Source organism: Carcharodon carcharias, chromosome 6 (genome assembly GCF_017639515.1).
Source record: "Carcharodon carcharias isolate sCarCar2 chromosome 6, sCarCar2.pri, whole genome shotgun sequence".
NCBI lineage: Eukaryota > Metazoa > Chordata > Chondrichthyes > Lamniformes > Lamnidae > Carcharodon > Carcharodon carcharias.
Genome location: NC_054472.1, coordinates 138,945,876 through 138,971,819, shown reverse-complemented (window position 1 = coordinate 138,971,819; position 25,944 = coordinate 138,945,876). Strand labels below are relative to the sequence as shown.

At 38.8% G+C, this 25,944-nt stretch overlaps 1 protein-coding gene across 5 annotated transcripts in view; it reads left to right on the top strand.

Annotated features, from left to right (window-relative positions):
- The window catches only part of virma (vir like m6A methyltransferase associated), a 121,738-nt gene that overhangs the window by 32,932 nt on the left and 62,862 nt on the right, over positions 1-25,944 (top strand). For 4 of the 5 annotated variants that reach the window (XM_041189286.1, XM_041189287.1, XM_041189284.1 and 1 more), the window contains exons 8-13: positions 597-662; positions 2,493-3,642; positions 11,482-11,973; positions 18,109-18,263; positions 21,240-21,322; positions 25,138-25,240. In XM_041189286.1, the coding sequence (XP_041045220.1) occupies positions 597-662; positions 2,493-3,642; positions 11,482-11,973; positions 18,109-18,263; positions 21,240-21,322; positions 25,138-25,240 (2,049 nt within the window). The remainder of the gene's footprint in view (positions 1-596; positions 663-2,492; positions 3,643-11,481; positions 11,974-18,108; positions 18,264-21,239; positions 21,323-25,137; positions 25,241-25,944) is intronic. The other variant, XM_041189289.1, reaches the window with a different exon arrangement.

Genomic DNA, 25,944 nt, shown 5'->3' with positions numbered 1-25,944 from the left:
CAATGTTTGGTCAGACTGGGATTGATTAAAAAGTGACCAAATAAATCACCAATTAAGTATAATTGTTCATATATTTAATAGAAGACTATATAAGTAAATTTAGAATGAGTTTTATAACACAATAACTACAAAAGAAAAATCTAGATATAACATTAAGAACTAAAGTTAACATCCTCTATATCCAGGCAAATTTGAGAAAAGTAAAGGGAAATGAGGGGAGTTGGCAATTACAGTCAAAGGTAGATAACATATAAATTTAAAAATAAAGGAATAGGAAATCACAGTAGTTTGTGCCAGACAGCTTCTTCTGAATGATTGTGGGGAGGCGGTGGTGCAGTGGTATTGTCACTGGACTAGTACTCCAGATACCCAGGTTTGAATCCCACCACGGCAGATGGTAAAAATTGAATTCAATAAAAATCTGGAATTAAATGTCTAATGATGACCATTGTAAAAACCCAACTGGTTCACTAATGTCCTTTAGGGAAGGAAATCTGCTGGCCTATTTGTGTATTTGAGACCATTGAAGTTTTAAGTGTCTAAATATTTCTATTTTGTTTTAAAATGTGCTTTTCCAAAAATGTTTGTCTTTTTAGATTGGGATAAAGAGGATCAATACAATGAAAACCCTCCAAGACCACAACCAAGGGGATCACAACCAGGTACATGTGTACCTGGCCTGGCCTACATGTGACTCCAGACCCACAGCAATGTGGTTGATTCTTAAATGCCCTCTGAAATGGTTCTCAACGGCAATTAGGGATGGGCAATAAATGCTGGCCCAGCCAGTGATGCCCAAATCCCAATGAACAAATACAAAAAATTTCATAAACAGTTGTTTTCCGCCCACATCCTTCGCTAGTAAATCACAATGGGTATTAATTTCCAGCAATGTCAAATGTGCCTTGGGACAGTCCAAAAGATGTGGTTATCTTTGACTAACATTTTTTCTTAACAAATACATTACATTATACGAAAAGGATTTTCTTTCTTTAATACATCATATTTAGTTTTGAAGAATGATGTTCACCAATATCCAATAACAATTACTTTTCTGTGTTTCTCCAACCGGTGAAGTGCAAACTCTTAGCATGTCTGAATCTGACTGGAATAACTAATTGGTGGATTTATTTAACCCAGAGGGAACCCTGTCGAAAAATAATATACTTGTAAGTGTGCTGCATTGCATTTGAAGCAGCTGAGGGGGAGTGCTTAGCATAGTGTACCAGTGATCAGAAGTAGAAACTATCTGTTGACAAACCTGCCATTGTATTCAGTTCAATTGTTAAATCAATACAATTTTCTCCCATTTCAAATCTTCGGTAGGGGCATCATTGGATAAGAACTAGAATCATTTTACAGAATTCTCATCTCTCTTCAATAGGTTACAGTTATGTTTGTAACTAAACTAACAATGAAAAGGTACTTGATTTAAAAAAACATCCTGGGGATTACCGTTGACCAGAAACTGAACTGGACTAGCAATATAAATACTGTGGCTACAAGAACAGGTCAGAGGCTAGGAATCCTACGGTCAGTAACTCACCTCCTTACTCCCCAAAGCCTGCCCACCTACAAGGCCCACGTCAGGAGTGTGATGGAATACTCTCCAATTGCCTGGATGAGTGCAGTTCCAGCAACACTCAAGAAGCTTGACATCATCCAGGAGAAAGCAGCCTGCTTGATTGGCACCCCATCCACAAACATTCATTCCCCCTACCACCGACGCACAGTGGCATTAGTGTGTACTATCCACAAGATGCACTGCAGAAACTCATCAAACCTCCTTAGCCAGCATTTTCCAAACCCATGACCACTACCATCTTGAAAGACAAGGGCATCAGAAAGATGTGAACTCCATCACCTGGAAGTTCTCCTCCAAGCCACTCACCATCTTGACTTGGAAATATGTCACTGTTTCTTCACTGTCGCTGGGTCAAAATCCTGGAACTCCCTCCCTAACAGCACTGTGGGTGTACCTATACCATGTGGACTGCAGCGTTTCAAGAAAGCAGCTCACCACCACCTTCTCAAGGGCAGTTAGGGATGGGCAATAAATGTTGACCTAGCCAGCGACGCTCATATCCCATGAACAAATTTTTTAAAAATCCTGGGATATGGCTGTGCTGGTAAGGCCAACAATTATTTCCCAGAAAAGTTCAATCACTGTGAGACTGGAATCATATGTTGGCCAGACTGGGTAAGGACTGCAGCTTTCCTTCCAAAACAGCCTAAGTGAATCAATTTAGTTTTTATCTGAGAGCTTCATGGTCACTTTTAGTGATACCAGTTTTGCAGATTTGTTTATTTTTAACTGAATTTGAAATTTTCAAGCCGCCATAGTGGGATTTGAACTCATGTTCAAACTTGGTACAAACGTCTGGTTTGCTTATTCATTATTGTACCCCAATGCATGACTTTGATTATCTTATTTTATCGAGGTCACTGAAGTCCAACTAAGAGATATAATTCTTAATGTTTTTATTTTGTAGAAGATGATGGCTATGAACAAATATCCAGTGATGAAGATGGAATTGCAGACCTGGAACGTGAAAATTATAAATTAAGCTTTGACATTGAGTATACTGCTGAAGATCTGGCATCCGTGCCTACCATGGCATACGACCCTTATGACAGAGAGATAGGACCTCTTTTATACTTTAATCCTCCCTATAGGACTAAATATGAGAATGAAGTAGCTAGATTAAAGGAACTTGACCTAGAAAAAGCAGGTGCAGTGAATATTGATGCTGCAGTTAAGTTGAAGGAACTACTTGAACTATACAAAGATGACAGAGGTGCCAAATGGGTAATGGCTTTGGAGGAGGTACCAAGTTTACTGGTTAAGGGCCTTAGTTATGTTCAGCTATTTGAAAGTAACCAGGACCATCTGAAACAACTGGTAGATTGGACCACGGATGCTTTAAGCCTTCACACAGCTGTAACACAACCTATAGCATTAAATGTCAGACAGCTAAAAGCTGGGACAAAACTTGTTTCGTCTTTGGCTGAATGTGGGTCTGAAGGAGTTTCAGCCCTTTCAGAGGCAGGTATTATCGATAAACTTTTTGTTCTGTTGTTTGCAGAGCATATGTCATCTTCATTAAAATTAAACACACTCAAAGCTTTGGATAGTGTTGTTAGTGTCACAGAGGGAATGGAAAAATTCTTGAACAGTAAGACAGAGGAGCAAGAAAAAAGTGGTTATCAAAGATTAGTGGAACTTATACTGACTGACCAAACTGTAAGAGTTGTGACAGCAGGCAGTGCTATCGTACAAAAATGCCACTTTTATGAGATTTTATCAGATTTGGAAAGGTTGGCTTCCCACCTTGCAGAGAGTACTCCTGTCCCTTCAAACGCCAGTGAAGCAGACCAGGATGTTAATATTGGGCGGGAGAAAGGAAGTAAAGATAATGAAGAAGTAGATCTTGAGACTCCTACGGATTTGGACCATTTGTTAGAAGCTTCCAATATAAGTGAAGTGGAAGTGGAAAAACTTGTAAGCATTCTCGATGAACTTCTGCATTTGTTGGAGGCTGCACCTTATTCAATGATACAGCCACCTGTTAAGTCATTTCCAACAGCAGCTCGCATCACAGGCCCTCCAGAAAGGGATGATCCTGCACCTGCTTTGTTAAGGTAAGTCTTTTTCCTCTCTGTATAGATTATATATCTTTATTGAAAAATATATTTCCTGGTTCTGAATACAAATGTATTATTCAATGTATTCATTAATGGGACGTCAGTGATGCTGGCAAGGCCAGGATTTATTGACCATGCCTAGATGCACTTGAGAAGGGAGCTGCCACATGGGGTGCAGGGACTCCAACAATGTTGCTCGATAGGGAGTTCCAGGATTTTGATCCAGCGAGAATGAAAGAACAATGATATGTTTTCAAGTCAGTATAGTGGGCGACTTAAAGATGAACTTGCAGGTGATGTTCCCATGTGCCTGCTGTTCTTGTCCTTCTAGGTGGTGATTTGTGAAGTGTAGTTGAAGAAGGTGCTTCTTGTTGCTTTGTATGAAGCACTTTGAGCGATCTTGTATATACAGGTATTTTTATTGCTTTTTTGCCAATTATTTAACAGATTTATGGGAAACAATTTGTAAGGAGTAATATAAAAGCAAAAAACTGTGAATGCTGGAAATCCAAATCAAAAGTAAAAATGCCTGGAAAAACTCAGCAGGCTGACAGCATCTGCGGAAAGAAACACAGTTAACGTTTCGAGTCCGTATGACTCTTCAACAGAACTAAGTAAAAATGGCTCACCTCTTTTCTATTTTTACTTAGTTCTGTTGAAAAGCCATATGGACTCGAAACGTTAACTGTGTTCCTCTCCGCAGATTTCCCTCCCAGACCTGCTGAGTTTTTCCAGGTATTTTTATTTTTGTTTTGTAAGGAGTAATGTTTAATTTGTTATGGCAGGCGGATGGTAAATCTGCTCAAATCCCAAAGGAGCAATCATGATACAACTGCCACAACTGTTTTGCAATTTGTATATTTTGAGATGCGTGCCTTGAATTCAGTAGTAATGAGACCACTGAGTCTTTTAAGTTTCTTGCAAAACTAAATTAAACCTTTATTGATAGCAGAAATGATTTTAAGCACACACACAGATCTACGAATTACTACCCAGATAACTTCTAAATCCTCTAATTAATCTAACTCCCCAGCTATACCTCCATTAAGGCAACAGTAAGACACATAGATTTTAAAAGACCCAGGCGAAGTAACACGATACCCTGGACAGTCGAATTCAAAGTGAGTTTTTCTCAGCTTCGGTTCCTTGTAGATAGCAGCTTGAGTCTTAGATGCTGGAGGCTTTTCACACTTGTGTTAGATCTTAAAATGCCTTGTTAGACACAGCCTTCTCTCCTTTACACATATTTTCCCCTTTGAATGCAAATTCCCATTGTTTCACCATGTCTTTGGACTTTATCCCTAATAATAAAAATCTATCATAATGCTAATATTATCAGTAGTCTTTGGGAAAATTAAACACACTGTTTCTTAACTTCTCCTGGCGCGGTGAAACATTTCACCTCCTCTTTTGAATTCAAACTAGTCTGGTTTATTTAAAAATGCATTTGTTGCCTTTACACCTCACATTCAAAACTTCACCCATGTTTACCTACTTAACATTTCAAACCTAGCTTAACTTCTGATGCATCAAAGCTTTCAGACCAACTGCCTTTAATTCAATTAAATCACACACACACGTGGACACAGAACCATAGACACAGATCCCACTATTACTCCAGTTTACAATAAACTCCAATAACATTATGAAAATTATTATATCTTCCTGACAAGTTCTGGCGAAGTGATCAATCGCATTCTTGCACTGTGTCTAATGCTGGAGTATTGGAATAAGCCCATTGTTAGTACCGCATTATTTTATTCTTTTGTGATTGGCCACCAAATTTTCAATATTGATTTTATATCTATTATATAAGTATAGCTAGCGATTTCTGCCAAACACGCTGGCTTAGGCTTTACTTGATTTTGATGTGGTTTATTGCTTATAACTGATTAAATAGGTTGGTGCACACATTTGGCCATAAAGGAGGCCTCCAGACTCGATTAGTAGTGTTCTGGTTACTAAACTGCTGCCATTAATTGGATGCTAAATTGGTTTGGCGACAGTTTTCACAATTTAAGGAAGAGCGTACAGAAACAAACATAAAGGTGAGAGAAGCCTACTCACCTTATGGAAGCTTTTTATATTTTTCTTGCATACCTGAGAATCCAATTAAATTTTGAAGACCCTCATTATGTACTGTTCTTTTATTAATTGTTTTAAATGTTCATCACCTTCCGAATAAAAAAATAGTTCTCTAATATGTATTAACAAAACCCAGGAAGAAAAAAAAAATTCTTTTACACAGTGAGCTTTTATGATTTAGAATGCATACCCTGAAAACGTGGTGGAAGCAGATTTAATAGTAGCTTTTAAAAAGGAATTGGATATATACTTGAAAGTGTAAAAAATTGTATGGCTAATGGGGGATAAAGCAAGGAAGTGGGAATAATTAGATAGCTCCTTCAAAGAACTGGCACAAAAAGGAGGAAACAAATGGCCAAACTTCCTTCAAAGTTCCCCCTTTCCCTACCCCTACATTTGCATCTTTCTCTAGTCTCTCTGCTAGCTCCCCTCATGATCTTTCTGAGCTTCTCTTGTCCACAAGACCCACCTCCTGCTCCCTTGGCCTTATTCCCACTAAACTGATCAACCAACTTTCCTTTCTGATCCCCAAGTTAGCTGATATTGTTAACGGTTCTCCTGTTCAGGTACTTTTTCTTATTCTTTCATGAGATGTGGGCATCGCTGGCCAGGTCAACATTTATTCCTCATCCCTAATTGCCCCGGAGAAGGTGGTGGTGAGCCGCTTTCTTGAACCGCTGCAGTCACATGGTGTAATGAATCCCACAGTGCTGTTCGGGAGGGAGTTCCAGGATGTGAACTCAGCAACAGTGAAGGAATGGTGATGTAGTTCCAAGTCAGGATGGTGTGTGGCTTGGTGGGGAACTTGCAGGTGGTGGTATTCCTATGCATCTCCTGACCTTATCCATCCAGGTGGTAAAGGTTGCAGGTTGAAGGAGCCTTAGTGAGTTGCTGCAGTGCATTTTATAGATGATGTACACTGCTGCCACTGTGCCTCAGTGTGAAAGGAGTGCAGTTGAAAGTGATGATTGGGGTGCCAAACAAGTGGGCTGCTTTGCCCTGGATGGTGTTGAGCTTCTTGAGTACTGTTGGAGCTGCGCTCATCCGGGCAAGTGGAGAATATTCCACCACACTCCTGACTTGTGACGGACAGGCTTTGGGGAGTCAGGAGGTGAGTTACTCTCTACAGAATTCCCAGCCTCTGATCTGCTCTTGTAGCCACAATATTTATATGGCTGCTCCAGTTCAGTTTCTGGTCAGTGCTAGTCCCAGGATGTTGATAGTGTGAGATTCAGTGACGATAATGCCATTGAGTGACAAGTGGGGGGAGATAGTTAGATTCTCTCTTTTTGGAGATGGTCATTACCTGGCACAATTGTGCCACAACTGTTACTTGCCACTTATCATTCTAAGCCTAAATATTGTCCAGGCCTTCTTGCATATGGGCATGGATTGCTTCAGTATCTGAAGAGTTGCGAATGGTGCTGAACATTGTGCAATCATCAGCAAACATCCCCAGTTCTGCCCATATGGAGGGAAGGTCATTGATGAAGCATCTGAGATGATTGGGCCTAGGACACTATCCTGAGGGTCTCCTGAGACTGAGATGATTGATCTTCAATCACAATCATCTTCCTTTGTGCTAGGTATGACTCCAACCAGTGGAGAGTTTCCCCCCCTAATTCCCATTGACTCCAGTTTGCTAGGGCTCCTTGATGCCACACTTGGTCAATACCGCCTTGATGTCTAGGGCAGTCACTCTCACCTCACCTCACCTCTGGAGTTCAGCTCTTTTGTTCATGTTTGAACCAAGGCTGTAATGAGATCAGGAGCTGAGTGACCTTGGTGGAACCCAAACTGAGTGTAAATGAGCAGGTTTTTTTTTCAGTAATTGCTGCTGATTATCTAACTGGGGAGACTTTGCAGAGCTCTGAGATTCAAAGGGAACTGGGTGTCCTAGTGTATGAATCATAAAAGATTAGTATGCAGGTACAGCAGGTAATTAAGAAAGCTAATAGAATGTTATAGTTTATTGTGAGGGGAATTGATTACAGAAGTAGGGAGGTTATGCTTCAGTTGTACCGGGCATTGGTGAGACCACATCTGGAGTATTGTGTACAGTACTGGTTTCCTTATTTAAAGAAAGATGTAAAAGTGTTAGAAGCAGTTCAGAAAGATTTACTTGACTAATACCAGGAATGGGTGAGTTGTCTTATGAGGAAAGGCTGGACACATTAGGCTTGTAACCACTGGGATTTAGAAGAATAAGAGGCAATTTAGCTGAAACCTTTAAGATCCTGAGGGGCCTTGACAGGGGGAATGTGGAGAGGAGAATGTGGGAGAATCTAGGACTAGGGGTCACTGTTTAAAGATAAGGGGTCACTCATTTAAGACAGAGATGAGGAATAAACGAGTCATTCTTGCATTGGCAAGCTGTGACTAGTGGGGTACCGCAAGGATCAGCATGCGGGCCCCAGCTGTTCATGATATATATCAATAATTTGGAATTGGGGGCAAATATAATTTTCAAAGTTTGCGGATAACACAAAGCTGAGTGGGAATGTGTGTTCTGAGGAAGATGCAAAGTGGCTTCAAGGGGATTTGGATAGACTTGGTGAGTGGTCAAGATGGCAGATGAAATGTAATGTTTATTTCTTAAATGGCGCGATTAGAAAGTGTAGGTGTACAAAGGGATCTAGGTGTCCACATCAATAAGTCACTGAAAGTTAACATGCAGGTGCAACAAGCAATTAGAAAGGCTCATGGTATGTTAGCCTTTACTGCAAGAGGATTTGAGTACAAGGATAGCAAAATCTTGTTTCAGTTGGGAAGAACCTTGGTTAGACCACACCTGGAGGAGTGCGTGCAGTTTTGTTCCCTTATCTTAGGAAGGATATTATTGTCAAAGAGGGAGTGTGGCTAATATTCACCAGACTTGTTCCCTGGATGACGGGACTGTGCTATGAAGAGAGATTGGGGAAACTAGGCCTGTATTCTCAGTTTCCTGAGTTTCAAAAAATGCAAGGTGATCTCATTGAAACCTACAAAATACTTAAAGCGTAGATTCAGGTGATATATTTCCCCTGGTTGGGGAGTCTAGAACCAGGAGATACAATTGAAAAGTAAGGGAGAAGCCATTTAGAACCGAGATGAGGAGATTGTTTTACTCACACGGTTGTGAATCTTTGGAATTCTCTACCCCATGGTATGTTTAAAGTCGAGATTGACAGATGTCTAAATATCATTAACGTAAAGGGATATGGGGATAATGTGGGGAAAAAGGCTTTTAAGTGGATAATCAGCCATAATCATATTGAATGGTGGAGCAGGCTCAGTGGGCTGAATGGCCTACTCTTGTTCCTATGTTCTTTAATTAAATATACTCTGGGTTCGTTTTATGTTAATATTTGTTACTTTTTATACCTAGTGTCTTGTTGAGGTCTTTCCTTAGTACCTTTTTTATGAACTATGGATTTTAATTTTTTCTAATCTTTGCTTATGGCTTACTTCTTTTGTTCCTAACATTCTTGTATCATTTCTACGTCCTCTGCAGTGCATGGTTATCTGTTGAGGCCTGATCATTAAAAATGCACTGATTAATCCAAATGTGTTCTGACCAATACATTTTAAAGCCTATAAATAAACTCTTTCCCTTTCTGGCGATTCCTTTTAAAGTTAATCATTAATTCTACTATTTTCACAATTGCTACATCATTTTAATCTTTACAATAGCTTCTTCCTTAACCATTCGGAATATGTACGTTATTGTGCAGAAGCAATATTTTGGTTATCATTGGCGTAGCCTTTTGAATTCTGAGTATCCACTGAGTTTTAGTTTTATCCTCCATTGCTCACAAAATTCTTCCTTTCCTTTCACAATGTATGCTTTGCAAGATTTTTTTTCCCTATTTCCATTTTGATTATTGCTTCGTTAAAACATTTTGCAACTGCTTTTCAATTGATACTTAGTTTCCTTGTTATCTTGTTAGCTTGTATATGAAAGCGTCATTTACCTTAATAGTGCTGTCTTTCAGCAATACTTTCCACTTAATGTATTTTAATTATCTCTGGTTGTACGGAAACTTGTTTCCCTGAACTCTATACTTCAGCCTTAATCCTCGACGTGTTGATTGTGGATGATCTTACATTTTATTATATTGTGGTCACTTGTTCCCAATAGACTCACTGCTACCTCATTATTGTTGTTGTTTTGATTACTTTCAAGAATTAGATCTGGATGCATTTCCACCTTAGTGGGATTCCTAATACAGTGGGCTCGGAAGCAGTTTGTATCATACTTTCAATTTCTGATTCCGTTGCCAAAGAATAGGACATTCTTTGCTCATATTGGGTTGATTGAAGTAATTCCATTACCATAATATTTTTGTCTGAGTACACCTTCCTCACTCCTTATATAAAGACTATTTCTCTTCACCTGTCCTGAAGATCTGTAGCCAATTTGTTTGACATGCTCTCTACTTAATCATTTTATGCATCTAGACAGATTTTTATGCCTTTCCCTGAGATATAATTTAAATGTGCATAATTTTCTAATTTGGATGATCTCTATTTATGTGCTATCATCTCTATTTTCGTGAACAAATGTATATTGAATTCTGGAGTGAGCCACTATTTCACAGTGCCTATGTTATACTTTCCTTCCAGTACAAATGCTTTTATTTCTAGTATATATTCTGAATGCTTCTAAAATTCAGCTGAAGGCACTTAATTGCATTTGTTACTTTTATCCTAGTTTTCTTTTTCATCATCCTCTTTGTTCACTATGCCTAAATTTGTTTCCTGTTTCATCTTTGCTATTCTTTTGCGTTACCATCCAATTTCCGGTCCTTAGTTAGTTTGTTTCCCTTCCCTTTTTATTTCTGGTTTAAACGATCCTTAATTCCATCCTTTATTATTGGCTGCTTTCCTGTTCTTCACTTAGCAGTACAGGCTATTTCCCCTGTACCAACCAATTTTACCCCAAATAATGTTACATTTTACTTCTAAAACTAGCACCATTCAACATGACTCATAATCACTGCTTTTACCCTAGTAATTCTGCTCATATCACTTTATGGTAGAGATATGTAATAAGCTAGAAAATATTGTTTGGCCTCCTTAATATTCTTTTTTATTATTAGTTCATGGGATGTGGGCATCACAGAATAGGCCAGCATTTATTGCCCATCCCTAATTGCCCTTCTGTTTTCTATACTCCTGAATTTAGTTTTGGGAGCTTCCTATTTCATTTTTTAACCTTCTACTTCTTGGTGTCTCAGCACCAGCTCCTCCCTGTACGGACACATCCACTCTATCATCTGTATCTACAACCTTTGCAACATATTTTTTTAACCGCCATTTTTTTTATATTTATCATTAAAACAAAATCTAACTACACATTTAAAACAGCACAATCACATCACCAGGCAGAGTAAGTACATTAAACAGCTACAAAGTTAAATTGCATTTTGTATCTGTAATTAACTGCATGCATTGAATGAAGGGGGTTGGTAAAATGTAAAAATAATTCAATTTCAGTGTTTGAAAACATGAAACCAAAGAATTTTTTGCATTCAAACTTGATTGAAGGTCCTCCAGCCTAAATTTATCAAATTTTCAACTGTATAAAACAAATATGACCAATATGTTTAAATTATGGTTTAAAGGCCAATTGATGGACTTATTATACAGATCAATATGCTCACCTTCTATATAATTGATTTACTGTTGCGTATACATGTTGGGAAGCCAAAATTCATTTCTAAATTCATAAGCTTGGAATAACTTGTCTCTGATTTATTTTTCCTGCAGGTATCTTAACAGCTGCCATTTTCTGGAATCACTCACCCTACTTCTGTCTATTCCTGCAACCAACGCTCATCCTAATCTGTTACAATCTATTAAAGACCTGATTAAGTTCCTCATTCAGATACAAACTGGTCTTTTATTCCTCAGCGCAGAGTATGAAGCGACAAACCTGCTGATAAGAGCTTTGTCTCAGACTTCTGATCAAGATCAAGAGGAGGGTATCCAATCTGATAGTGGCAATGATGATACATTGGCTATATGGCTCTTGTATTCATTACAGGCATTGCAGTATGTTTCTGAACTTTTTGACTACTTAAATCGAGGTTTAGCAATTGAGGAAACAGACCGTGCAGACGTATTAGGAACTCTTCATAGTCTCTATCTGATCACATTCAATCCAATTGGACGAAATGCTGTGTCCCATGTGTTGCAGCTGGACAAAAATCTCTCTAGTCTCATTACCCTTGTGGAATACTATTCCAAAGAGCTCTTGGGGTAACGTATCTTATTTTATAGATCGTTATGTCAGCTTATTTGGCAGAAATGAATGCAATGAACTGCTGTGTGGCTGGGGTGCCTTGCATGTTTGTTTAAGTGTTCTTCTTTGTTGTTGACTAGTCTCAAATTTTTTTGTTATACAAAAATTGTATTCATTATGATATATATACAATGATTAGTTTCTTTCTCATTCTCGTTTGTAGTATGTTACTGTTTCTACAGGGAAAAGGCTATTTTTACCGAGAAAACTGTCTAAACATTTCCAATTGTAAATGAACAGAAACATTGTGTTGATGTTTTTACAAATTTATATCATCAGGTTGGAGTGAAAGAGAGAGATGTGAATGTTTATGAAGTAATCTAAGTGGAGCTTATTTTTATATTTATGTAAAATGATAATGTTTTTATAGAAATCAATATAATTGTATATTTGGCAGACAAAAATGCATTTTTTTTGTCAAATGTGCAATTGAAACCATTTTAAAACTATCTTTGGAAGCATTGTAGTTGTTTCCGAATCACAGTTTAGAAACTGAGATGCCTATGAATGCATAAAATACTTTAAAGTTTGGCAATTGCATCATTTGTTCTATCTGGTGCTAATTCATTGGGAAATGGGGTGCATGTTATTTTGCACTGTCCCACATGTGAAACAGATCAGGGGATGTGGGCTATAGACTTTTGTGTTCCATTTTACAGTAAAAACTTGAAAGTACTGCAGCGGTGCTTCTACTCATTCCACTTTCTGGTCTAAGTTTATCAGATATATTGTGTATTACTCTGCTTAGTAACTTTGTCCCTTTCCCTAGCACTATACCTATCTGCCTTGGGATTGCCATTATCCTCCCTCTAACAAACCCATCCTCAATCACTCCATTCACTCTAACTACAATCCTATCTTCAACATTTCTTTTGGTTCTGGTCCTAGAATACTCCCATTTCTGACAGCACTAGCTTGAGAGACTTGCACATACCCCTAGCATAATCAGAGTCAAAAATAACATCCACATGACTCTTACCATGATTTTCTGCCTCTAATTATTCTTCATGGACTCTCTGCAAACATTGACAAACAGCATCCTCATTCATTGTCTCTAACTCAGTGGTGGCAGAGTACTGCTGTCTTCTGGTTTCTCTCGTACCGACCATAAGGCTGGCATTGCATCGCTTCTAATGGCTTTTCCTCAGCTTACACAGTAGTATTTGGTGTGTCCCAAAGTTTCAATTCTACAACTTAATGCAAGCAAAATTGTAGTCACCCTGTGTGCTTTTGATTTTGAATCAGTCACCCTCCATAGCTATTATCTTAGACTGAGTCAGGAGGTGTGGAACCTTGATGTATTGCTTAATCTTGATTGGCTTTCTGCACCATCTCTACTTCATTACCAAGATGGCTTTGTTTCCACTTGCACAGCTTTGCTTGTCTTTGGCCCCGCCTCTCTTCTCTTGACCCCTCTCCTCCTTTTCTGATATAGTCTATATCTTTATCTCCTCAAATTGTAGTTCATAGAAAGCAGTGCAGCCTGCTTCATCATATCATACATGACCATTTCTACACCCATCAGTTCTAAGTTCTGTTATTTTTAATTCTTTCATGTGATGTGAGCATCACTGGCAAGGCTAGCACTTGTTGCTCATCCCTAGTTGCCCTTGAGAAGGTTCTTTTGGCTCCCATTGCCCCAGTGAGTTTCTAATACTCTCATCCGCTTTTTCAAGTTCGAAATTGTGGTCTCGTCCTACCCTGCTTCCCTGATTTCCAGCCTTACGTTCCCATTCCCTATCCCTCCAACACTGGATTGGTTCTTATCTTTCGCTCAATCACTGCTGGCTACTTTGTTAGCCAGTCCTTTCAAAATTCCAACTGGTCACCTTCCAGCTGTATCTTGCTGTTGGCTTTTTGCCCATTTTTCCCTCCTCTGCAAACTTTTTTTCCCCCATCCTTTAATACAAAGTGCTGAGTTGTCTTCCTGCACATGAAGAGCACTGTAGAGATGCATGTCGCATGTGAAATACAAGTAATTATAAACTTAGTTAGGCAGTTAGCATTTGCAGCATCTGCAAATTTGCCAGCATAAGACATAGGAACAGAAGTAGGCCTTTTGACCCCTCAAGCTTCCTCCACCATTCAATCAGATCATGACTTATCTGCTTGTTTCGAATTCCGTGTTCCCATCTACCTCCGATAACCTTTGAGTCCCTTGCCTAGCAAGAATCTATCTACCTCCGCCTTAAAAATATTCAATGACCCCACCTGCACTGCCTTCTGAGGCAGAGAGTTTCAAAGTCTTACAGCCCTCAGATAAAAAATTTCTCTTCATATCTGTCCCAAAAAGGTGACCCTTAATTTGAAAACAGTGCCTCCTAGTTCTGGATGCACCCATAAGTGGAAGCATCCTTTCTATGCCCAACTTGTCGAGACCGTTCAGGACCTTAGACACTCAGTCGTCACCCCTCACTCTTCTAAATTCCAGTGGAAATGAGCCCAGTCTGTCTAACCTTTCCTCATAAGATAACCCTGTCATTCCAGGTATCAATCTAATAAACCTCCTCTGAACCACCTCCAAGGCATTTACATCCTTCCTTAAATAAGGAGACCAAAACTGCACACACTATTTGAGACATGGTCTCACCAATGTGCTGTATAACTGAAGCATAACGTCCTTACTTTTATGTGAAATTCCTCTAATAAAGGATAGCATTCCATTACCTTTTAATTACTTGCTGTACCTGCATACTAACCTTTTGTGACCTGTGTACAAGAATACCTAGATCTCTCTGCGCCTCGGAATTCTGCAGCTGTTCTCTGTTTAAGTAATACTCTGCTTTTTGATTCTTCTTGCTAAAGTGAACGGCTTCACGTTTTCCCACGTTATACACCATCTGCCTTGTTTTTGCCCACTCGCCCAACTTATCTATATCTGTCTGCAACCTCCTTATGTCTTCTTCACAACATACTTTCCTATCTATCTTTGTGTTAGCTGCCAATTTAGCTACCATGCCTTCACTCCCATCGTCCTAGTTATTGGTATAAATTGTAAAAAGCTGGGGCCCTAGCACAGACCCCAAGGACTCCTCTTGTTGCACCCTGCCAATCAGAAAAAGACCCATTGATTTACACTCTGTTTTCTGCCAACCAACTAATTTTCTATCCATGCTAATATGTTACCCCTATCACTTTGAACTTTTATTTTCCGCAGTAACCTTTGATGTCGCACCTAAACAAATACCTTCTTGAAATCTAAATATAGTACTCTACAGACTCCCCTTTATCCAAAGCACATGTAACTCGTTCATAAAACTCCAATAAATTAGTTAAAAATGATTTCCCTTTCACAAAACCATGCTGACTCTTCTCAATTATCTTGAATTTTTCGAAGTGCATAGCCATGGCCTCCTAAGTGATCAATTCTAATACTTTCCCCACAACAGACATCAAGCTAACTGGTCTATAGTTTTCTGTTTTCTGCCTCCCTCCCTTCTTTCTTTAATTGAAGGTTTGTACTTACTACTTTGCAGTCTGATGGAACCTTTCCAGAATCGAGGAGACTTGTTAGCCCACAGCCCTATCAGTTTGCTCAGCGATTGTAATTTCACCAAGTTCCTCTCTCCCTTCCACCTCCTGATTTACAGCTATTACTGGAATGTTTTTTGTATCTTCTATAGTAAAGACAAAAGCAATATATTTGTTCATTTCATCCACCATTTTCTTATTATCTACTATTAACTCCCCATTCTCACTCCCTAGAGGACCAACACTCACTTTACCTCGCTTTTTCTTTTTAAATACCTGTAAAAACTCTTGCTATCAGTTTTTACATTCCTGGCTAGCTTCCTCTTATACTCTGATTTCTTTCTCCTGATCAGCCTTTTAGTAATTCTCTGCTGTTCTTTATATTCTGACCAGTCATCTGACCCGCCACTCATCTTTGCACAGTTATATGCTTTTTCCTTCAATTTGATGCTTTCTGTAACTTTTTTCATTAACCACAGATGGTGGGCCCTCCCCTTAACATTTTTCTTTGGAGTAGGAATATACTTATTCTGAGTATTCTGAAATATCCCCTTAAATGTCTTCTCTATTGACCTATCCTCTAGCCTAGTATCCCAGTTCGCTTTGGCTAGCTCAGCTTTAATGCGCATATAATTGCCCTTATTTAAGTTTAAAACATTAGTCTTAGACCCATTCTTCTCCCTTTCAGACTGGATGTAAAATTCAATCATGTTGTGGGGTGCCTCTACTCTGAGGTCATTAATTAATCCTGTCACATTGCATAATAATTGTTATAACCTGCTCCGTGGTTGATTCCAGAGTGTGCTGTTCTAAGAAACTATCTCAAAAGCATTCTATGAACTCCTTATCCAGCCTACTACTGCCAATCTGATTTTTCCAATTTATATGTAGATTAAAATCACCCATGGTTATTGCCGTCCCTTTATCACAAGCATCTAATGTTTCTTCTTGTTTACTTTGTCCTGCATTGTGGTTACTGTTAGAAGACCCACGAGTGACTTTCCCCTACTATTCCCCATCTCCATCCAAACCAATTCTACATTCTGCTCCCCTGAACCAAGGTCATCTCTAACTATTGCACATATGCCATCTTTGATTAACAGTGCTATCTCTCCATCTTTACCTAGCTTCCTATTCTTCTTGAATGTCATATACCCATCAATATTCAGGACCCAATCCTTGTCATCCTGCAGCCACATCTCTCTAATGGCTATCAAATCATGTTTATTTACTTTAATGTGCACTTTCAATTCATTTACTTTGTTATGAATGCTATGCACATTCAGATTCAGAGCTGTTAGTTTTGTCTTTTTGTTATCTTTGCAACACCTGGTCTTGACTGTTGATGTATTCTTAGGTTTTTTTTTCACTTTTCCCTTCTTGCCATTCTCTGACTCTCATTTCCCATATTACTATTTTGCTGTCTTGCCTTGACTCTACTGCTTGATTTGCTACATCTGCCCAAGCTTGATATCTCACCACCTCCCCTGCCCGCCCGCACCCCCCCCCCATACAGTTTAGTTTAAAGCCCTCTCTACTTCCCTACTTACACGACTCACTTGAACACTGGTCCCAGCCTGGTTCAAGTGTAGACTGTACCATTGGTACAGCCTTATTTTCCCCAGTACCAATGTCAGTGTCTCACAAACCGGAACCTGCTTCCACACACCAGTCTTTGAGCCACACATTAACTTCCCTAAATTTTAATTGCCCAATGCCAATTTGCATGTGGCTTAGGTAGGTATCCAGGGATTATTATCTTTGAGGTTTTGCTTAATTTGGTGCCGAGCTGCTCACACTGACTGTGCAGAAACGCTTTATTTGTCCTGCCTATGTCGTTGGTACCTACATGTCAACTGGATCCTCCCTTTCCAGCTGTAAGTTCCTCTCCACCCCCGAGCAAATGTCCCGAACTCTGGCACCGGGCAGGCAACACAGCCACCTGAACCCTCCCTCTTTGCTGCAGAGAACAGTGTCAATCCCCCTCATTATACTGTCCCCTACTACCATTAAATTTCTGACGATAAAACTGCTCTGTCTTTAAGCTTTAATTATGTTTATTTCACGCAGTATTTTGCAGACTAGTTGGACTTTTTCTAAGACAGTTTAAAGAAAGCGGCATCTTTATCTTTCCATCCTAGTTTCCATATTTTGACCATGATTTTTTTGTATTTAACAAAGTAACTCAATGGTTTTTATTAATCATGAATCAATGAGGAATAGCATTATAATGGGAGCAACACAATATCTGTGCATTAAAACTTGAGTCAAATGTAAATTTTATAAAATAAGACTTGATTTTCCAATTTTTTTTTGAGGCTTATGTGATTGGTGATTTTAATACTTTTTTTGAATAACCTTTGTGTAACTGTTACCAGGGTTAATGGTTTAGATTGCAACTGATCTCCCACCCCTCCTCGCCACACCCCCACCCCAATCCTTTGTTTTGGGTGGCAGGTTAGATGAATCAAAGATTATTAAGATATCTCCAAACCATCAAAATGCGGTGTGCCCTGATGATATGGATGTGAATTTTGTTAGCTTTAATGACAGTGTTTGCAAATCGTACATGTTTTATTCAGCTTGTAATATTATGCACTTAATTTTTCTTTAAATTTCAGGGACACAAAGTCCAGAAAATCTGTTGCATGCAATTATGCCTGCATGCTTATTTTGCTAACAGTACAGTCTACTCATGATGGACAAATGCTGGAACAGCATTCTGCTGGATTACTGAGACTCTGCAAGGCTGATGACACCAATCCCAAACTTCAAGGTGAAGTAATTTTAATTATTGTTTTTTCTTAATGTGTATCACAGAGTGGTTAGATGTAGGTTTGTGCTGGTAACTTAATGTATGTGTATTGACAAGCCTTGGCCATGTTGTCAGGTAGGTGACAAATGGATGTCATTTGAATGAATAAATTTTAACTTATTCCAAAATGTTCCTGTATGTATTCAGGTGATTAACGTTCACAGGGGCCTTGAAGTAGGTTCTATGGCTTTCCTTGGTACCAAGAAGCAAGGGATTCAGAAAATAGAGACATTTATAGGAATGCATTATTTATATTAACTTTCAGGATTGTCTTATAAATGAATGGATGAAATACCTTCCTAAATAGTGCATGCTATCTTTTGGAGATATATTACAGCCAGTGTTCAAACATTTAGGGAAAAAAGGTACTGTTTAATAGTTATGTTTGAGATCTAAGGATATCTCAAAATCCTCTTTTTAAAGAAACAGTAATTTGGAAAACTCTGCACGTCTGAGGAACTAAATGTTCATGCCTAGAAAGAATACATTTGATCACATTAAGCAAAGATGCCAACACAATTCCCAAATCTTGGTGCCTGTCTAAAGCCTTATGTAGGAGATTTCTCATCAATTCATTGACTGGTTTGGCATCTGTAATTGGGTCAATATTATAGTTAACCTCTTCCCCAGTGGCCTGAAATGTTGCCTGCTGCTCTGAAGCCACACTATCCAATTTCCATTACCCTGACATCCTTTACACAGTACCATCGGTGCTCCTTAAACTCTTTCTTAGTACTGCCAGACTTGTTAAAAACTCTTTCTCGGTGCTTACATACCCTACCACTAACAAACTGGTGCTGCCACATTCCAACTCCTATCACAACTGCCAAACGCTCCCACAGTTCTCATATGTTATTTGCAGTAGCCCTAAATCTTGCAATCCCCTTCCCCTTCCTTCTGTCCTCTCAGACCCCAGGACCCCCAAATCACTTATCACTTACCAATGTATTCCCCTCCCAGGATTCCTAGATTCAGCAAACTCTTTTGAAGGAAGAGGTGAGACATACATTTGAGACAAGCCATCTTAAGTGTGTTATTGGGTGGTGGACAATCTCCAAACACAACAGTGGGAGAACAAAAGAAGAAAAAAATTGAAGAAGCAAGTCAGTAACCCAATGAAGAAGAAAAGTAGGAAACCAGAAATTGTCAAAGGTTAAACCGAATTCTGAAAACCACCCCGCTGAATGAAATTCTCATGTTCAATCCATGTTGTACGCTGAGTTAGCTGAGGTACCACATGAGTGATGAAATTAACTGGTGTCCCCGGTCAGTATTCACATTATAAATGACAATTTATTTTCTGAAAGTGTGAGGTGTTAATTTTAAGTTGGACTACGCTTCACAGTCAAATAAATGTCATCCAGGCTCTTTTGGTTACTTCCTCAAATACAATGGGCTGTCAGTATTGTAAGAAAACTAGAGTTTGACAAACCAGCCATTGGTGCCATGAAATCCTTTTTTTGTGCTCGACTAACTTCAGACATAAACAGTGTCATTAAAAAATAGACATATGGAGAAATAAATGCAATTACCTTGTTTTTCCCTGAGTAGAAACGGAACTTTCATTGATCCTTTCAAAGCGGCCTGTGTCAACAGATTGTTAAGGAAAGCTTAAAATCTTTATGTATCAGTTCTCTCACACACTGTTGACATGACATGACAAAGTTATTGTGAAAGAACCGCCAAGAAATTAGATACCTAGTACAAAACACCAGATGCCAACTTGTTTACCATCCTAGCTTATTGTCCCACTTTCTATCTCAAGACTGTCTTGACTATCTTGGTTCATATTGTGGTGACCAATAATACTCAATAGGCACAAAATCATGCATGCTGCACTGGTAGCAGAAGCTAAACAGCATGGTACCCTGACACATTAAACCCTAAGGCACCTTAGGAATGAGCAACTTTAACCAATTCACTATTTCTTGCTATAGTACAAATGCAGAAGCCATTTATAAGTAAAACGAACACCTTAATCATATGAGATGAAACTAATATCTTGTCTTTCGTGCATATATATATATATATATGATGAGAATTTTTTCATTACTGGGGAGATGATAACCTACTGTAAGCCATAATATTCCGGGAAATTGGAACAAGTATTTCAATTTCCAACACGCTGGTATGGATTTTTTTTTCAGATATTTGTTGTGTGACCCCATTACCAAAACAGGAGACTTGCGCTTTGCACCAAAAATGAAACTCAAGTTAAAGAGTTCGTACTAAACAAACTTTTATATTTTTTTGTTTTTAATTTTATTGGGAATAAGCTATGTACTTAAGTTTTAGTTAAGTTTATTGAAGCATTTATCCAAAATTTTCTATGCAATGTCCTACCTGTTGGCCTGTTCAGTATTAAATTTGTGGTATTCTGCACACAATCAGTAGCTATACTTTTGTATGCCTATTTATGTTTTGCCACACTTTGATTAAAACTGCATACCATTCTTGTAAGAAATGTAATTTTGTTTTCACGATGTTGTGATAGAGATAAGTCTTGAAAAAAAAAATGGGCATGTGGTGGAGGTAGGTTCAATCGAGGCATCCAAGAGGGAATTGGATTATTTTCTGGAAAGGAAGGTGCAGGGCTACAGGGAGAAAGCGGGGGAATGGTACTGGATGTATTGCTCATTTGGAGAGCCGGGACAGAATGACAGGCCTTCTTCTCTGCTGTAACAATTCTTTGGTACTGTGATATTGACCAATTATATTGGACTTAATCATTGATTTGCATCTTTTCAAAACAGTTATAAGCGCTGGAACTAAACATCAAAAATTGAAATATTTTAACATTTTGAAAAATGTTAACTCTAAATGACAGCTTTCAAAATGAACTTCTTTTGTAGATGTCCCTGATTCAGTATCTGATTCCAGAATGTATGTGATGAACTTTGGTGCCCGTTAATTCCATTTATCTATGTTGATTTTTAGAATTAGGTAAATGGCTGGAACCACTGAAGAATCTAAAGTTCGAAATTAATTGTATTCCTAGTCTTCTCGAATATATTAAACAGGTAAGTAAAATATTGATATTTTGTAATCTTTAAAAATAGGGTAAAGTATGAATATAAGATTCAACTTTTAACATTTGTGGTATTTCTGCGAAATTTTCAGTTTGTTCCTGGTGACTCAAATCAGTAAAACTATTGGATCATAACTTCTGAGCTCCCCAGCGTCAGATTGGGGGGGTTATCCTCCAGAAGTTCATGGTTTGTTCAGAAGTGCAAACTTCCCCTGGGCAATTGCCCTGCAATGGGAACCATCCGAAAATGCTATTTAAATCGCAAACTTTGCATGATTCCAACTGGGTTATGTCAGTAGTTACCCGGAACAAGTTAGAAGGATTAAAACTCCCCACATCCCCTGACTACCCTCCCCACACTCCCCAGGGGACTACCCCACTCTCAGGCTACCCCCAAGCCACAAGACCCGCCCCGCCCCTTATCCTGGACCCCCCAGAGGTCTCCCACCACTCCCCAATTCTTACTACCCACCACCACCCCTGAGACCTGGCACCTCCCCCACCTCTCCCCCCTTTGAACTTCCAGATCCTCTCCCCTACTCTATGACCCCACACCCACACCCCCACCCCAACTTCCAAAGCCCTTACCCCGACCTCCAGACACTTGTGTGATTTGTGGGGTTATCATCTGATTTTTGGTTCAGGGAAAGTTTTTTTCCCTTTGGACCATTCAGTTTAGTTTACAACTTGAGCATTGCAATAGTATAAGCAGCTAAAACAATAATAATGTGACTTAAAGGAGCAGCTTTGTTACTGTTTAAAATAGACAAAAGTTTGAAACCCCAGTTACCCACTAGGAGAATCGAGCCACAAAATTCCATGGTTTTATACAAACATAAACTTTACCATACTATCTACAATATCTATCTTATACTCTATCATTCAGAATTAACATGAAGTAAATGTGAATTGACAGGCAAACTACAGTCAAACATAGCATACTGCACATTAAGTGTCAGATGTGACTAAGACAGATCCCATGGATTTTTCAGAAACCCCTCCAGAAGTCAGTGACCACTGTGAGTCAAATTCTCACTCCTTCATGAGGGATTTGAAGTCTTCATTTTCGAAGATTTAACCTCTGAAGTCCCTCAAAAGCCGCTCGGACTCTGATTAACTTGGCGACTGCTCCCCTCACAATGGTTCAATCTCTTCTCCTGAGACTGCATTCCACGGGATTCACATAGCTGAATCCCCACCTCTTAATTACCAACACACTTCCAACTCTTTTGCAGATTGCTAGCCTCGCTAAGTTGGCACGGACCCTGGGTTCCTCTGAACTTCAGTGTCTTTGCTGCACTGAGCTATGAATGGCTCCCAGCGCTTCCTCTAAGACCCCAATCCTCTCCAGCACAGAATCAACAACCTTCCACCACCTTCTCAACTCCCTCAGGACTTTTCTTTAGCTATAACTAGTTTGAAAGACTCCCAGGGCTTTCCTGTGAGCTGCAAACTACATAAAGTCCAAACTGCAGCTAACAAATGCACAAGAGGCCCCCAGGGTGTTTTGGAGCCCTAACTTAGCATTGAATCTCCTACAATTAGTTTTGTTTTAATTTTTAAAACACATTTTGAGGAGCACTGATATTTGGTTTGATAGGTACATTTAAAAGTTGACTCTAAAAAGCAAGAAATTACAAGTTTTTTTTTAAGTACATACCTAGACCCATTTGGAAAGTAAATCTCATGACTTCAGCGCTCACTTTTCTCTTCAATAGTTTCTAATATAATCATTGCTGAAAGCTGTTTTTAACATATGCACTAGTTTTTCCCTGCAGTAAAATGGATCAAATGTTGAATATACCCAAAGGTTAAGCTATGGCAGGTTTGTGTCTAATGTTCCCCTTAAAATTTTGTTGTTATGCGTGGCCTTTCTTTTTTGAGTGCCATGACCGTGCATGTGCATCATTTATCACGGAAGAAGGCTTGTGCAGTGTTTTCTGCACTGCAGTGTGGCTGGAGGGGTAGCATGAATATTGCTTGTCCCACTGCCCCTTCTGTCAGCCTCCTTGCCATCCCATGTCATGAGGCTTATATTCAGGCCTGTTTTTGAGCTGTCAGCTTTTTTGGGTGTCTTCCTGCTCTTGAATGAAGGGAACAACTTGTGAGAAAAATACATAATCAGGTGACAGTAAAATTTAGAATTATCAGCCTGATAAAAGGAAAATTCAGAAAATGCTTACACTTCTGCATTAAGATATGATTTTCTTATCAATAGATTGTGGGCTTTCAAATAGTTGAAAACAAATCCAAACTTCAGCCAGTTAAAAACTTTTTTAAAAAGTCAGAATTGTAAAAAAAATCAGACTTGTAAAATGGGTGTATGAGTAGGAAGGCAGCAAAATAAAGGTAAGTTAAAGGTTATTATAACTTTTAGAGTAAAAGCAGGCTGAAGTAAAAATATGGAATAAAATAGATATTGCTGAAAAAGCTCATTTTGCCCAAGCTATTTGTCTTCCACTCATCAGGACAATTGCAAGAATATCAATATCAGGGGAAGCAACAACTTTATACTTATATGACAAGAGAGTGCTGATTGGTAGAGGTGTTGCTGTGGAGACTGCACCAGTTAATGGTGACTGACAGTTAACTACCAAGCAGTATTTGAAATTTAAACCAGGCAGCTTGACTCTGGTCAAATCATTGCCCTGAGGAATGAACCAGTGAATGTCTATCATTTATTTTGTTTAGCTGAAACAGTTGCAATATGTGTACATGTTCTTTCTGTCTGTTAAAATATGTAGCTTCCAGTACACGCAAATGCACCACACTATGAGCCCGACTGGCAATCTTAAATTGGTTGTCAGCATAATTCTTAGCACAAGGATTATTTAGCAAATGGTGTCCAATCATGGAATCACATCTAATGTTGGACAGTGTGTTTTGAGTTTTGCAAGCACTGCCTAGTTGGATACAGCCTGTACCTTGCCCGTTGTGAACAGTGGGAGGAACATGCTGTTTGATACAATCTGCCAGTCTTTGGGATGTACGGTTTACATACCTGGCATCACACTGGCATTGATATTCATATACCACATTACTCATTTGTGAGATAGGCGGAATGTCTTTTTGGCTTGATAGCAGCATCCTGTGAGTGGCGAATACCACTCGTGTTGCTGCTGCATAGTAGCAACGTGAAACAGCTAGCTTCACCTGTTGCTTAAAGTTTTGAGATACCTTGCCCTTCCAGGGTAATCTGAGGTAGACTGGGCACTTTCCAGGGCCGAAAGTGACGACCTTGGGCGGTTCATGAGTTTGCACGATATGCAATGTGAAGTGATCTGATCAGGGTAGCCATTATTCCACAGGATGTCTTTGATGCGCCCTAATTCAGCATGATAAGTGCAAGTTGAAAAGCTTCGGCAAAAAGTCTATTTTCAGCAATACCCAAGTTCTGCACTGTCAACCGACTATTTGTATACCTGAGGCAGAGGTACAACAAAGACCAAATTCGAGATATCAACAACATAGTTTGACTTACAAATAAGTTAAGAACACTAAACTATTTATCGAATTTCTCCAAGAGTGTATTAAACCCCAGGTTGTGCCAGTTTTCATTTCCAAATGTATCGATAATGGATTTTTAAACTCTAAAATTTTCTTACAGAAGTGTTTTGTTAAAAATTCACAAGTTCAGAGATATGCAGGTTGATTGATACATATACATTTTGTATGTATCAGTGATTTTTGAAATTGTTTGCTTAAAAATGAGGTTTGCAAAAGATTATTTTAACAACCTGCTAGTTCAGATTATAATTATTTAGCGTTGAGCACTTAAATGAGAATATGGTTTTATTTTGTTTTTAGAATCTGGATAATTTGACCATTCAGATGGCTCAGGAAGGTGCTGGACTAACCACTGCATTGCGTGTCCTTTGCCACATTGCATGCCCACCTCCCCCCCTTGAAGGTATGATACATAAACGTGTGATAGAATAGTAATTATTTTTTGGTAACTACAACTCTATTCCAACAGACAATCTTACAGTTGTCTGTGGGAAATCTTTTTTAATTTATGACTTATTTAAAAATGTTACATGGAGTAAAGGTGAGAATCAAAACCAAAATAAACCAAGCATTTACTGGTATGTCTTGGAATTGTTGATAATTTATTGGTTCCAAAGATAATGCATCATAGTTTACTATAGTAGGGCATTTCATGGCATCTGCTGTTAGTTAGACCTGCCCATTTAGGTTTTTACATTTTTTGCGAGATAAGTTGCTGTACATGAGAGCTGATAAAGTAGCAGTGAGGGAAGTGGATCGTGTGAACAGAATGAGCAACTGTACATTTCTTTAGCTAATCAGATTGAAGGATTGTGAAATTAGCTGCACAAGTACTGAGAAGGAAGTGTAGATTTAAATGGGTGAATTCAATGTCAAATCAAGTTTAGGAAAGAGAAGTAGAAAAGGAAGTATAGATTAGATTGAGAGAGAAAAAGAGACAAAAATAAATGGTAAAAAAAGTAAAATTGAATATTTCACATTTTTAAAATCTCCAATAACAAAAACCAGGAGTGGGATAATTTTCAATGTCAGGTAGTTGATTACCAATTATCATTTTGTTAAAAAAGGACTTGAACTGAAGTAGAGAAGACTTTGTATGAAAGGTTT